The sequence below is a fragment of the Morus notabilis genome, unplaced genomic scaffold (genome assembly GCF_000414095.1).
Source record: "Morus notabilis unplaced genomic scaffold, ASM41409v2 Scaffold336, whole genome shotgun sequence".
In the NCBI taxonomy this organism is placed as follows: domain Eukaryota; kingdom Viridiplantae; phylum Streptophyta; class Magnoliopsida; order Rosales; family Moraceae; genus Morus; species Morus notabilis.
The window spans coordinates 214,764-231,141 of NW_010367552.1; the positions used below are offsets into that span (position 1 = coordinate 214,764).

General features: G+C 34.2%; 1 protein-coding gene across 1 annotated transcript; it reads left to right on the plus strand.

The window, feature by feature from the left end:
- The first annotated feature begins 2,472 nt into the window (after nt 1-2,472).
- LOC21404504 (VQ motif-containing protein 10) lies at nt 2,473-3,059 on the plus strand. The gene has a single exon (XM_010112658.2). It carries the CDS (start codon nt 2,606-2,608, stop codon nt 2,966-2,968), a length of 363 nt encoding a protein of 120 aa, XP_010110960.1. The 5' UTR covers nt 2,473-2,605; the 3' UTR covers nt 2,969-3,059.
- Nucleotides 3,060-16,378: the final 13,319 nt, after the last annotated feature.

Consider the following 16,378-nt stretch of genomic DNA (forward strand, 5'->3'; position numbering starts at 1 on the left):
CTGCAAGTAAGAAGTCCTAAAAATAATCCATTTTTTTTTTATATTTGTAAATGTAGTTTTATCGATCAAGCTAGGAAGCAAAGCATTCGACTCTTTTATTTTATTTTATTTTATGTTATATAATCTCACTCACTGAGTCATTGTCCTTTGATTTATACAAAGAACACTACGGAAAAAAATAGATAAACAATTTTGTTGAGTTTTGCAGATAAGTTGAGTTTCGTAAAACTAACTTCGATATTAATGTCAGAAGGTCAAATCCCATATCCTGACTTTAAGGGGGAAAAAAGAAAGAAAAAACTTCCACTTAATAATAAATAAATAAAGAAAATAAAAGATAAAGAAAAAAAAGAAAAGAAAGAGATTTCAACAATATGTCCACATCCATAGAATAGGAAGAGAAGGAGAATTCATTCACAAGGAGCACTATAAATGAGACTCTATATAAATAGACATTATAAAACACATAATCAGGTAAGTTACCCAAAACTAAAATCAAGAAACTTCCTAATATGAAAATAAATACTAATGAAATCAAAACTATTAATAATGATGCTTTTCCTACTATACTTTCCCTAATACCACTTACGCGGTTGATTAAATAAAAAAGAATTATTTTGAACTTTGAGCACTGCGGTATTTTGGTGTTTGAACTTTTAATTTTGATAAATTAATTACTTTCTTTTTTTTTTTTGGCGATTTTGATCGCTAAAGTTAAATTTGACAAAGAATTTCTTAAATTTAACATAGACAATCACATTTATATCACATGTTAACTAAATATTTTGCGTAGTTACCTTAGTGCAAAATGTTCTAATTCTCAATGGATTTTAAAAGTAGTGACAAAAACATTTTACACATAATGCATTTATTCATATAGGAGTGTTCATATGATCCAATTAAATACTTAACTGACTCAATCTAATCAAATCTAATTTTTTACGGACAACCGACCTCAATTAGATTATATTAGTTTTCATTTCTTATAAAAAACAAACATAGATTGGATCATATGTTAATTTATTATCAAAATATCCAATCCAAACTAATCTAATCTCTGCATGTACTATATATGAAAATATCTAAATATATATGTAAAAAATTCAAAGTTTATTTTTTGAGTGAATTACATGAATGTCTTATATACCATTAAGAGTTTAAAAGTTATCTAAGCATAAATAAAATTGCATAGTTGAATAAATCGGTATCACAATGACGGGATCACTATGGTATAATTAGATTTCTTAGCAATATTTATCCTTCATATGATTCGGTCATTGTCGTAATGCTCGTGTCATTAGTTTAAAAATTTAAATTATGAAAGTATTAAAGAAAATTGTATAGTTTTAAACTGAAGGTTCAATATGGATCATTTTGTGCACTTAGTATAAAACTGATTCTAAAACAGCTGAAGAGAATGAAAGCCCTTAGTATAAAACTGATTGGTCCAAATCCCTAGGGATTAGTCAGGCGCTCAAAGAGCGAGGCCTCGATACCCTAGGTTACTAAAAAAAAAAAAAAAAGGATTGGATTAGATCGGATGATACACTAGTTTTTGGATTGGATTAGATGGAATTCTTAAAAGCTTTTGATTGGATTGGGTTTTATTGACTAAAATTGTATAAATTGGATTGGATAATACCCTGACTATTCACGCGATAGACACATGAATATTGAGTGTTGCTGTTAAATTTATAAATTATCAGCGCATTTTAGTGTTAGGGACTAAAATTGCTAATGAAAATAAAAGTTTATAAAGTAATCTATCAAGATCAAAAACTGAAGGACCAACGATGATTAAAGTAATTTACAGATTAAAAGTGCTAATTACCCCACAAAACTTATCTGATTCTTAGTACTACAGTCGTATCTTTTTTTTTTTTTGAAACTTTTACTGTAGGAAGTATCAACTTTTCCTACGTACAAACAGAACTGTTCGTTTAGCGGTTGGATTAATTTTTTAATGATTTAATTTGTAAATGTTTATTTTAAAAGTTTGAGGCATAAGACACAAAACTGTTTTCAACAGTAGATCAAGCAATTAAAAAGTTAATCTAACTACTAAATAATAGTTTTTATCGATAGGGACATAGGACGGTTCCCATGGTAAAAATTGTCAGATGTTTTTTTTTAATGGTAAAAAAGGAAAATATTACTTACACAAAATATGACAATTTTGAAAAGGTATCCTTCGTGGCAGGTGAGACGACCTTAAATATGACTTGTGAATTCGCAATTGCGTGCCGTTTGACTTGGACTTAACGTTGGTCTTTCTAGACAACTTTTCAAACAAAAAAAAAAAACAAAAAAACCAACTTGCATACAACCTAGATTCCCCGCTTGTTCCCTTCCATTTTCTTCCTTTTCAACTATCACATAACCTTCTCTCTCTCTCTCTCTCTCTCTCTCTCTCTCTCTCTATATATATATATACACACACACAATCCCTCACTCACTTCTGAATCTCTCATATTCGATGCTAAAGCAAAATTAAGTTCTCTTATGTATCATTCAAATTAAGTCAGCTAAAGGATACTTGTAAAATTAGATTACACTCTTTGTTAAAAACTTCATTTTCTAACAATTCCGTTTTTAATCTTCTGTAATGGCTAGCCCAAGGCGCGGACCGGTGAAGGTTGTGTTGATCGATACCCGGTACGTGAAGGCCGATCCGACGAGCTTCAAATCGGTGGTTCAGAGCCTCACAGGGAAGGATTCTTGCGTTGCATGGGTTGAGAGTAGCTCCTTCCATGGAACTACCAATAATACGACGACGACGACTACTACTACTCATGAGATCAATAAGGGAGAGATCAAACCAGATCACGATGTTATTAGTAGTACTAATAATGGCAACGGCTCGTCGTTTATGTTTTCACGAGGAATGTCTTTCAAGGACTTGGACAGAATGTTGCTGGAAATGCCTCCATTGGCGGACTTGCAGTATTGGCTCTCGGATAATCAGTAGAATTATTATTACCAATAATTGATATCATCACCATAATGAGTTAGTCCTGTAATTTTGTTGTACTATTCATCTCTCATACAATGGTTTTAAACATAACTTGGTTATAGTTCTTTTTTTTTTCTTTTCTTTTTTCAGTTTCTTCTTCTCTTTTAATTTTTCTCTCGCGTAAGAAAATTTGAGTTGTGACTTGAATTGTGAAAAGAATGCATTAATGTCAACTAATTTTGTACATATAACAAAAAATTAAATTCAATATTAATTAGCTGAAATATCAGTTCTAGTTTTAGCTGTTTGAGGTAACGTTTGTATTAGACTGACTGATTTGCGATAAGTTAAAAGAAACGTGTACGTTAATTTGTGGCTTTTTTGAAGTTTTTTTTCAAGTTGGGGTGTGGTTATCGCTCGTTTGCATAGATTGAGTGGCTGTTAAGAAGACACCGTTGTGTACGTACGGCAAAAGGGGACAAAATAATCAGACTGGAATGCGGCAATGTTGAATTTTTCCAATCTCAATCTAACAGTTCTAATATAGAACATGCAAACTTTTTCTTTATTTTTATTTTGTACTGTTATTTCCAAGTTTAAGTTAGATATTTCTAATAATTAAAAAATTACATATCGCTAAAAATATTTTTAATTAATTCATTTGACCTTAAAAAATTTTGTGACGCATTGATGTAGTATATATTGGATTTATAGCGAGTGTCAACTAAGTAGGATTTGTGAATTTTCCTTGATGTTTTGTCCCTTCTCTTTATTAATTTAAATAAAAAAACTGTGTATGTATAATACTTGTGATGGCATTTTTTTTTTTTTTGCTCAATAATAAGATATCATTATGATGTACATACAATTTAAAGGGATTGATGATCTGAGGAGCTAGCTCAATCTATTGTGTCAAGCGTGATAAATGCCCGAGTATTACATGGCCTGGGCCTATAATTTTTAATTTTGGGCCACGACACTCATGACTCAAAGCTTTGGCGGGCTAGGCTCAACCCAACACGAATCTTCGGTGGGCCAATCCCAACATAACACAATGCACGCATGAACCTAGCAGATTATGCAGGGCTATATGTGTGACAACCATCAATCTAATCAATCTACTGAGATAAAAAGGGCCGGTAAGTTGTGCATTTCGGCCTCATTGCTAATTGGGGATGATTGTAGGTGATGTTTTATAAGGACACCATGCCTTTTGGGTTGAAGCCCAAAAGTGAAATTATGCGGGTTCAGGCTCAAAGCGAACATATCATACCAAGTGGAGATGCATGTCGTTATAGATGATATTAGAGACTATATCTAGCCAGAAATGTTGCCAACGAGGACATTAGGCCTCCCATAAGGAGGACTGATTGTGATAACCATCAACCTTTTGAGGCAAAAAGGGCACAGATAGGGTAAGTTGTGCGTCCTACATTGCCACACCATCTCCTAATAGTATAAAGCCTTTTGGGGTGAAGCCTAAAAGCAAAATTTTACTGACTCAGATCCAAAGCGAACAATATCATACCAAATGTAGGTGCGGATCGTTTCAATATGGATATAGCATGACACGATTAGTCTCTTTTTCACAAATTGGAGCCCTAAATTTATGGAACTCTTTCTTTTTAATTTGTTCATCTTTTTATATTAACTAGTTTTAAAACGTGTTCCACACTTTTTACCGTGTTCAAGTCACTTAAAGTTGTTTATTATTTACTATCTAATGGGGAATTTATTGATACAACTATTTACATTTTGTTGTTTGATCTCTCATTTTTTTGAGCATGAGACAGGGCGCTGCCTTGCTGCTGTCTCATGCTGTCAATATTCATTTTCTAGTTTTCCTATCTGATAACACCATTTCATGCTATATTGTTTAAGTAATTCTACTTCTATTCTGAATAGTTGATATTCTATCCGCATATTATTTCTGATTAAGTTTTTCATAAATTAATTAATTCTTTCTATTCTGGTATTTATCCATATAATTTATAGGTTATAAGGAATTCTATACTCATTTCTGGCAGCAGAATCAACTAGTAGACCAACGCTCTTAAAATCTAAAGGCGAAAAGTCTTGAAAAATTGTCCGCTAATTGGGTTTCGACTAGTTTGGACGTGTTTCCTTCTTTTGATGCTAGTTATCTTCTCTTATCACTTGTGTAAATTAACAAAAAAAAAAAAAAAGGAATGGATCATCTCATGATTGAATTAGTAATTAAGTACTGGTTCAACATGTTAAAGAGAATGCCATAACAAGCACGACATTGACTAAGAAACAAAAGTCTCTCATAAAAGGTCAAGGGAAATAATTAATTAATTAAGGAGAAAATAATGGGGTTGTTAATTCGTTTAAGAATTTATTGAAGTGTCGAAGTCGTAAACATTTTCAAATCTTCAAAAAGTGGTTCTTTCTTCTGATTTCCCACTGCACTAGGTCCACATTAAATATACTCGGAATTTTTTGCTAATTAATATTGGCGCGTATATTCACTCAAAAGAAAAAAAAATGGCGTGTATATATATATATACATAATACATATATATAGGCTTATTATCGCATCCGGCAGCCAGACTAGAAATGACAAATACGTGCTGCCAACCAGGGGCGGAGTAGGGGTGGCAATTCGGGTTGGCGGGTCGTGTTCGTGTCGTGTTGACCTCTTCAGTTGACACGAATAGGTCTGACACGAACACGACCCGTTTATTAATCGTGTCGAAATACAAAACTCAAACACGATTCGTTTATTGGCGGGTTGACACGACACGACACGAATAACCTATTTATTAAATAGGTCATAAACGTGTCGTGTCAACCTATTGATTACCTGTCAACCTGTTTATAAAATGGGTGATAAATGGGTCGTGTTAACCTATTTATGAACATGTTTATAAAATAGGTGATAAATGGGTCGTGTTAACCTATTTCTGAACCTATTTTTTAACATGTTTATAAAATAGGTAATAAACGGGTTGTGTATTCGTGTTACCCAAATATGACACGTTTAATAAACGGGTTATGACGGGTCAATTGTGGGTTGGCGGGTCAACCTGAAAATGACATGTTATTTAATCGTGTTTCACGGGTTCGACCTGATTTTGACCGTACCTATTTATGATAAACCCAAACCCGTTAATTTCGTGCGTGTTTCGAGTCGTGTCATCGTGTCACTACCCGGATTGCCAGCCCTAAGGCGGAGTGTGTGCAGCGGCCCACTCACTTTCTTAATGTTATATTTTCATCCTTAAAATCTTATGATATTTCTATTTTGCCCCTACTAAAATTTAATACTTTTGTACATGCCCTCACTGAATCTTACATTTTTTAATTTTTATTCTCAAATATGTATTTCGTACATTTCTTGTTTTTGAATTTTTACAGACACAAGACAAGGACACGTGCTAAAAACAAGCCAACTAACAAAATACCTAACACTAAATATTATCAGTGGTGGTGCTTCCTTTTACACACCAACATGTGTCTTTGCAAAGCATGTTCTTTATGAAAAATGAGTTTGTATTTTTCTCCCTCATACACATGCATGCAAATCTCCTTTGGGTGAAAAAGAAAAAAAAAAGGAAAAAAAAAAGATATTGCATTATTGCTATTGACCAGCTAACATAGGACGTCATATTGGTGCCATTTTATGCCCTTTATTATTGTAATTAGCGGATTCTAAAGATGCTCCTTTACTTTCCTTATTCCTTAATTAACTCATGAAAAGTATCACTACAAGTATATCACTGCTGGTGAATGGTGGAACAAGTTGACAGAATAGGAAGAATCAGTACTTAGTGCTACGATCTGAAGCTTTCTCAATAGCCAAAATAAAACCGACGAGTTCGTCGATTTCAAAAGCAAAAGCAAGCCAGAGAAACAACTTTGAACAAAACCTCTGCATGTCAATGATAAATTTAAAGAACAAAAAATATCATATATAAACAACATTAAATTTGAATCATAATTTTTGTAGCATTAAATGGTGACACTTGTGATGGTCATTTTAACAGGACTTGTCCTTTTACCTTCTGTGTTACTTTGTATGTTGTGGTCATGAAATGTAGATCTGATCCATGTGGCAAATTTGCTCATTAAATTTCATATCAAGATCATGCCAGTGAATTATATTTTCATGTCCATCGTATATGAGAAATTCTAGTTTTGAAAACTTAACCGGAAGTTTTAAAATTTATAAACTATGTATTTTCTGATATATGTAGTGATTGGACCAACATGTTGGACAGGAAAATTCTGTAGAAACATTTGGAACAGTACTGATTTCTACTCATGTATATGAATGTGTAACTGTTAATTAAGTGACGTAGCGGAAGTAAATGAGAAAAATAGAAAAAAATGGATAAATTCATATTATCCGTTGATTCGCGTAGAATACCGGAAAACCCGTTGATTCGATCGGAATACCGGAAAATAAGACTTCTATAGACCTGTTGATTCACTCACAAATACCAGGAAAACAAGCATCAATTACTCGTTGATTCAACAAAATACCGAGAAGATTGGAATCAGTATCTTGAGAGAACTCTCAAAGCATATAATTTTTATTAATCTCTGAAAGAACTATCAATAACAAAGCTAGACTCTTCTATTTATAGAAGACTACAATTCGAAAACGAAAAGGAAATTGTAACTAATCTTAAATATTCTAAATTTAAAATTTAAAAATAACTAAATTAGATAAGCAACTATAAATAAGAAAACATTTAAATAAATTAAAATTTCACTTTTGAAGTCTAGCATCTTGCGCTCCATTATTAAGTAATTAGTACATACTTGCCGACCAAAAATTAATTCCCGATTATTTTATTATATATTTTTAGTTATTACAAATATATGATCTGAAACTAAAAATTCCATATTGCCCCTACTCAAATGTTAATTACCTTTCCTTCTAGCTGTATTTTTTTTTTTTTTTTTTACATATATACTTCTCTCTGAGTCACTTTTATGTTTGTTGTTTTCAACAAGCAATGAAATTGATATTGTTTATTTTCGTTCCCTTTTTATCAGAATATTATAGTTTTTTTCTTCATACAAATTATTAAAATTAAATGAAAACGATCAACGTTAGATCAAATAATTAATTATACGAACAAAAATTACTGGAATTTTTTGTTGTTGCTAAATGAACTTGGTGGCATAGAATTTATAAATGTGAACTCCATTTTATAGGTAGAAGATTTTATTTGATAGCACCATTTTTAAGTTAAAAAAAAAAAGCCTTATTCTTAATTAATAGTATTTATTTCCTTTTATACTTCAAACAACCTAGGGCCTACTTTTATCCTCCCCTTGTATAAAAGCACGTAAAATGATAGGTTCGCTAAAATCTAATCGCCATATATCTAAATCTAAAGGTCTGATGATGACTAGAAGTACTTTAAATCAAAGGGCCTTTGAGAGAGAGAGATGTGTAAGCTTTTTTTCTGATCTCTTTTTATCTGTTTTACCAGTAAGAAGTCACATGCCCGGCCCTGAGGATGCCTGTTTTCTTAGAAGAGGTAAAAAAAGAAACTCATTGCAACTTGTCCCTCTTGCATATATCTTTGATACCCCCAAATTATTATAAAGTCCACATTAAAAAATTACAGGATCAGAGATGTCCCGGGACGACTTGACATGCTAATTAATTTGGTCCATTCATGCAACTACTACTGATCTAACGTCTAGTGGTGGAACTTTGGGCTGGCGGGTTGCCCAAGGCCCGAATTTTTTCGGGCTCGGGTGGGCAGGCCCATATGCCGGCCTGTCCAAGGTGGAAATTCGGGTTCGGGCTCGGGTAGCCTGAATTTTGAGACCACGCCGGAGCCCGCCGCCGTGTAGGTGCTGTCGACCGCCGGAGTTTTTTTTGAATTTTTCCGACCATGCCCGGAAAAATGTTCAAAAATCCGACCGTGTGCCCGACCCGAAAATAAGCCAGAAAACCCGAATTTTGCCCGAAATGCCCGATTTGCCATAAAACCCGTCCAACGGCTACTTTTTTGCCCGTTGCCGCCCGAAACCCACCCGAACCCGACCCGCTGAACCTAAGTAGCTGTTGCACATTGATTTTTTTGAAAAAAATTAATTTTTTAACCCAAAAATTTCCCTATAAATACCCCCCATCCTCCACACATTTTTTTCACTCAAACTCTCTCAATTCCACTCAATTTCTCTCAATCTCTCTCAATTTCTCTCAATCTCTCTCGATCTCTCAAATCTCTTTCAAAATTTGTCCAAAAACTATCATATTATCCTAAAGCTCTCTCTCTCAAATCGCTCTTATTTTTTTTATAATGGATCCTTTTGGTTATAGTGGTATTCCCGTTGATGCCCAACACAACATGAAAAGTGGACGTGGAGAAGCGGCGAGTGCTAGTGCGACTGCGTCTGCAAGTGTTGCAACCTCTAGGAGGAAATGCAAGCGCACCTCGATAGTTTGGGATCACTTCAACATAATTGATGAGATCGACAATGAAGGTAACACTAAACATATAGCTCAGTGTAAATATTGTTGATCTAAACATAGAGCCAAAGTTTTGTATCAATTTTTAGGTAGGTTTCATGAAGTTACTCTAAAACTTAGTAGAACATACTACCCAACATCACCTTTAGCTTTAGGTGAACTTTAAAGAATTAGTATTTTATTTAACGAATATAGGGATGACCCAATCCTAGGAGTTCTTATTCATTCTATGGAAAAAAAAATTAAAAAAATATTGGTCTAAGTTGCCTTTGTTGTATGGTTTAGGTACTATTTTTGATCCTAGATAAAAATTAGAAGGTTTAGAAAGTGGTTTAGAAAACTTAGGTGAATTTTTAGGCATTAATTGTTTAGACCAATATCCAATAATAAAGGAAAAAAATATATTCGATCTATAGTAAATATGAGATTAGGTTTAGAGTACCTCCTAGAGTACAGGAACCGCAACAACAAGACAAAAACCCGCATTCATTCTTGAATGTTTTCAGGTTGAAGAAGAAGAAGAGGACAACTCAAACAGAAGCTGTGAGTGAATCTTCATCAACAAGTGGCAGTGGCAGCGGCGGCGGCAGCTTCAACGAGCTTATGACGTACCTCAGTGAAGGCTTAGTAGTTGACGGTACGTCAGAATCGTTTGACTTAGTTCAATGGTGGAGGGCACAGGCATTAACTTGGCCAATCCTAACTCGATTGGTAATGGATATATTTTCGATCCCAGTCTCCACTATTTCATCCAAACAAGCCTTCAGTACGACATGAAGAATACTTGAGGAACACCGGAAGGAATGCCGGAATGCATTGCAAATGGATATTGTTGAAGCCTTGGTTTGCATTAAGGATTGGGATCAGGCTGATCAACGTCTATAGGATACAATTTCGCCGGCAAGCCAAGAATGGATCGATGAATTTAATCGATTAACATTTAATTTTGAAGACGATCCTTCAGTTTCAAATTAAATTGTAAATTTGTAATTTGTAAATATGTATTTACTTTTGACATTGTATTTGTAATTGTATAACTTTGTAAGTTTGTAAAATTTATAATTCGTCACCAAATGATTGCACTCTTTTTTTCTTGCCAAGTTTTTATCCCAATTGGGTTTTTTTTTGGTAAGGTTTTTAACGAGGCAATCATGAATTACAAATTTAAAAATTAATAAAGAAATAATTTTTTTATATAGTTCGTGTGTTCATTTCAAATTCCAAGTTGTAATATATATATATATAATTTTAACACAAAATAACTTAAAATTTAAAAAAAAATTTAAAAATTCGGGCTTTTCGGGCAGGCTCAGGCGGCCCGGCCGGGATCGGGCCACCTAATACAAGCCTGCGGCCCGTTCAAGGTGAAATTCGGGCTCAGGCGGGCGGCCCAAATTTCTCGGGTGAGTCGGGTAAAAATTATGGCTTTTCAGATGGTCGCGGGCGGTCCGTCCAAAGTTCCAGCACTACTAACATCTACTCACAACATCTGTAAATGACTAGCAACGCTGTTTTGTGTATGTTTTTGGATAGTTAATAAAAGAAAAATGATATTCATCCGCACGGATGGGCATTTATCCTCATTACTCACAAAAAGGTGGGTCCGGGACCGACATTTTGTGATAATGGAGTTATAACCTTATCAGAATGAATATGAGTGCTCTTAATAAAAACCTTACATTGTTTTATTAAAATACGGAATAATAATTTATGGTTTAAAGAATACAGAAAACCATACATATGTTTGCAAATCACATTATAAAAAACTACCTTTTTCACATATTTTGAAAATTAATGTGAAAAGATCAAAGAAACTTAAAACATTTTTTTATAAGCGGAGCAATTTTTCTCAAACCTTAATCCGATTAGGAACTATTTTGGTTCAAGCCCAAACAAATGCCAAATGATAGTTACCAAACAGTCCCTGATTCGATGGAGTAATAAAGAAGCACACTTAATAGTTGTTACCGGTTCGTGGCCAACCTTGGTGGTGTAAGATTAAGACCCATGAACGGTGATCATCTTGTGGAATGACGGTCGCGGATTTGAAGAGATTGTTGAGGATCACAAGATAATGGGTCTTAAGAGATAGCCGAGGATTGCGAGACTCATTGCCACCCAACACAAGTATTGAACTTTTTATCAAGTATCCAGATAGGTTAATTTCCATCCTTAAGGAAGTCATTAAATATCAACATCAACATTGCTTGAACGCCTATTACTTCTATCCCATTTTCCCACAAACCTAGTTAGACCATTAATCAATGGTGGCAAGTATGTATGAATGTTTTTCGCTGATTGATAAGGTCAGGAAACTAATAGAATTAGTATCAAGAACTTTTGCTTCATGCACAATTATAGAGGGAGATTATACTTGACAAGTATGACAGGTCAAGTATAGATTGCTACTCATATTACCATGTCAGGTCATTCCATGATCTATTCTATCTGCTGACAAAGTAGCAAGATGGAGAACCCTAAGTTCTACACTAAATTCTGAAATTTCGGCATCAAAGATCTTCCATTGTGGAAAGTAGGCCGGATGCCAAAGCGCACCATCTTCGATCTATTTATCATGATAGTAAGTCAAATTATTCTTTTCATGTTCTGCATTGAGAACCATTATTACCATTTCACAGCTTCTTACATACCCGACATTCTTTCAATTCTTCACACCCTTAACGACTCAATCATTTAGGTAAGTGTATCTTTTAGTACTGATCTATTCCTAAAATACTCAGCATCTTGTACGTACTAGGTGATAGTTAATTTATTCTCTTCTAGTAGAATCTCTCTTAAAAATGATAAAAATTAAGCATGTGAAACTAGAATTTGTTCACCCACTTGAGGCCTTCAAGTTTTATAAATCTAGCCAATATGTGATCGCGAAATGCAAAATTAATCGTCAAAGCAGATAATTTAATAATAAAAAGTTATCCCCATTATTATAAAGTTAAAATCTTTCATACTCTCGTTATTAAAGGTAGTAGTATCATTGTACATATGATAATATGCATGAGTTCTATAATAGAATAAAATTATAGATAGTTTAAAATGTGAACATTAATATTTAAATATTTATGACACTAACCCTTATCGTAAACTTTCATGTGGATTGTGCATTTTCGTAGTAGAATTAAAAATTTACAATTTATCCCTCACGATCTTTATCATTTCCTAAAACGAAAAAAATGTGTGGTCAGTGCGTGTAGACACATATTATAGCAATAATAGTCCTGAGAGGAACCAAAGGATTTATCACTTCATGTCCATTTATTGTTGATCTAGATTATTATATTGTATTGAAGAGTCTATATATGATAAATGGTATGCACCACTATAATCTCTAATGTTACTACACGTAGTCGTTAATACCATATATTTTGGGCAAGTGGAAATAAATAAAGAATCGTGTTTCGATATACTAGAATATATATTATAGCAGTAAAAAATATATAACTTACTAAAGCAAACCTCGTCTAGGATAATTAGCTTTTTGTACATGTGTGTGTGAACTCATTTCTTAGAGATATATAAGTCTACGCCTAACCGCTTTTCATTCAGTACAATTCCTTATCAACAGATCGATAACACATGGGAGTAGTAGTACTATTCTTTGCCGCCTATATTCTGACTTCTTTTTCTCCCAAATTTTCTAGGTTCATGCATGGTATAAGAAGACGTCCAATCAGCTTAAAGCTTCGAAGAAGATTACCAAAGCTCCTAAGAAAAGAAGATTTTTCGAACAAACATATTGAAAATGAAATATATATAGTCAATTACAGATTAAGAACGTTTCCTTGCCTCTTTCTTAGCGGCCAAACATATACATACATGACATCGATATAGTTCCTATATATATATATATATATATTACTGCATGTGGTGTAATAAGGAGTAACAATCTTTATTTGACTGTAGAAAGGGCGTGCATATATGAAGTGGGTCTCTGTAATAATCTTGTCCTGTTTGCATAAAAACAAGTTCAAGTGTTGGTGGCTTGTTTTTTATAGCTTCAAGAAAAAGTAAAGAGAAAGGAAAATATGGATCAAAATGCATCTTTAAGATAAGGACGTTTGTATATCGGGTCTCATCATTCCCACGTATTGCTTCCAATTCCTTATCCACTTACGTACCAAACACTGACCAACTTTATCCCTTGGTCTCTCTCTTTGGCCAAATGACGTAATTTTCTCTACCTCTGAAGTTTCTCAATTATGGTCCATAATATACCAATTGTTATTAATTACTTTCTTGTTATGCTTCCTATTCTATGTTACTAAGAAATAATAACTCAAATCTTTATTTTTAGTATCAATTGATGTAACATGTGAGTTGTTAATAAAGAAGCAATCTCTTTCATTAATTGACGTGTCAATGTTTTAAATAATTATCAATATAAAAGTGACAATTCATATGCCATGTCAGTTGATACATAAAACTTGATATTTAAATTGGTGTCCCTTACATTATTCTTCTTTGTTTCGTTTTCATTAATTGACGTGCCAATGTTTTAAATAATTATCAATATAAAAGTGACAATTCATATGCCATATCAGTTAATACACAAAACTTGATATTTAAATTGGTGTCCCTTACATTATTCTTCTTTGTTTCGTTGACCTTTCCAATATGTTTTAATATTTTCTCTTCAGACAATTTTTAAGAATACCTAATTCTCTTTGGACAATTATGTTTTAATGTTTCAATTCTCTTTGGATAATATGTTTTCATTAGTCTCTTTGGACAGTTTCTTCTTTCTTTTTGCATCTTAGGCTTAATGTCTAATTCCTCAGCTAATAACATTCTCCAAAAAAAAAAAAAAAGTCGTTCCACCACTTATGTTTTCATCAATTAAAAATTACCAAGTGTTGGTCAATTATTTTCTTTTTAATATACGGCCTTGTTTTTTTTTTTTTAATTAGTTTCCATTACTTTTGTTATCTTCTTATCTGCTTCAACTCTTACTTTTTTTTCCCTTTCTTATGCTCTTGAAAGGATCACAAAGGACCTAAATTGCTTTTAATGGACAAGCCAATCGTACTTTGCATATTTTCTTCACAATCAAACTATATTATTATAATTAACAAAATCTAATAACTTGATAAAAGAGCATATACAAAACAAATTTCCTTGTGTATACTTGTCCTTGAAGAAGTGGAAAAATAATTTTTTTTTTTAAAGAAAAATAAAGTGGAGTAAATGACAATCATGTAGAACATCCCATTTCTAGATTGACACCACCTAGTAAACCCATTCCATATCAAGAACATAACTCAAATTTGTTAAATAAACAGAAAAACAAAAAAGCAAAAAAAAAAAGTTCAAGAAGGCAAAGAAAAATATTACCCCAATGGGACACCCCATGCAAAACTAAACAAAAAAACCCTAAGGGGAGACTACCGCTACTAGCAGAAACTAGAGTCAAAAGGCTAAGCCGGAAATTTACCATTAAAAATCAGTCCCTAAAATAAACCTAAATTAAAACCTTACCAAAAAAAGCCAACGACTATTCGTTGTCTTGGATGAAATTAGAGATTTAAAAAGTGGAATATCATTCTGAACAAAAATTTTATTAAAATTGAATATGTATACCAAATCAGTAATAGATACCTTAACTTATAAAAATAAAATAAAAACTTCTGGAGAAAATTTATTTTTGAAAGTAGATTGATCGCTTTTTGCTCAATATGTGTAACCAACAAAACTTGATCAAGAAAAAAAAAAAAAAAACAAGTTGATGTTTTAGATATGGTTTATGAAAGTAAGAAGAAGTAGAGATGCAACAATGGGCTGGGGCCCGTGGGCCGGCCCGGGCCCATCCTGATATAGTGATGGGCCGGGCCAGCATGGCACGGCCCAGCCCATAAATATTGGTGGACTGAGATGGGCCAACCTATATCGGCCCATGGGCCAGCCCGGCACGGCCCGTGAAAAATCATGGGCCAGGCCGGGCTTGGGCCGGGCTGGGCCGGCCCGTCTAGGCCCGGCCCAAACAGGTCCGTCTAAGCCCACAATGGGCCGGCCCAGCAAAATTATTGATAGACGTGTTTTGTTTCTAAGAGGTAAAATTGATACTGTAAGTCATGTATTATTACATCAAAATACTATACATATAATATATATATATATATTGGGGCTCTTTTGGTAAGGGCCTGTCGACGTGGAAGGTAGGGGATGCGGGGTCCCTTTTTGGTTTGTGATGACCGTGCTCTTACCGGCTGACATGGTCGGAGAGCTGCTGAGGGCACTTCCTAGCATCGACGGTGGCCAAGGGGATGAAATTGGTCCCGGCTAAGGTAGGCAAAACCCGGATGATCCCGAGGATGACAGTATCCGAGGGCAATACCCGTTGTGGCTTTGGCTCCGTGACGGCGAAAAGTTTCTGATAGGGATCTCCCAGTGAGCATATAGTATGGGAAAGGAAGGTGACCAGTTTATGGAGGAGTTTTCTGAGTGGGCAATGGCGATATATCTCCCTGTTTGTGAACACAATGACTCCGACGAGCTTAGTGTATAGAGGGATAAAAACTCTGCCTTGGGGGGTGTTAGGTCATGGTTAAGGGGTTTTGATGCCCCAGGGAGCTTTTGTTACTGCTTCTGATGGGGAGAACGCCTAGAAACCCGTTCTAGAGGGACTCCGCCTGAAGTTATAGAGAACAGAATTCTCTGTCGGTCGCTCTGATGGAAACCAAAAATCCAGGGAAATTAGCCAGAACAGGGGGATCTTTGACTTGCGTAGAGAGAGTGCCATAGTGGGATTGTGTGCGTGGGAAAGAGAGACTGATATGGCACTTCATGAAGTGATAGGACGTGTAAATTGCAATAAACGTTAGGGACGTGCTTCCATCTTAGTTTTTGCCTATATATAATTGTGGAAACGTTGCGGATGTTGCGGACGTGCTTCCATCTTAATTTTAGCTTTTTATTAGTTTATAGTTCTTCCGAAAGGAAAAAAAAAA

Excerpts from the sequence above, each read along its gene's own strand:
- LOC21404504 (XM_010112658.2), top strand. The coding sequence starts at position 2,606 with ATGGCTAGCCCAAGGCGCGGACCGGTGAAGGTTGTGTTGATCGATACC.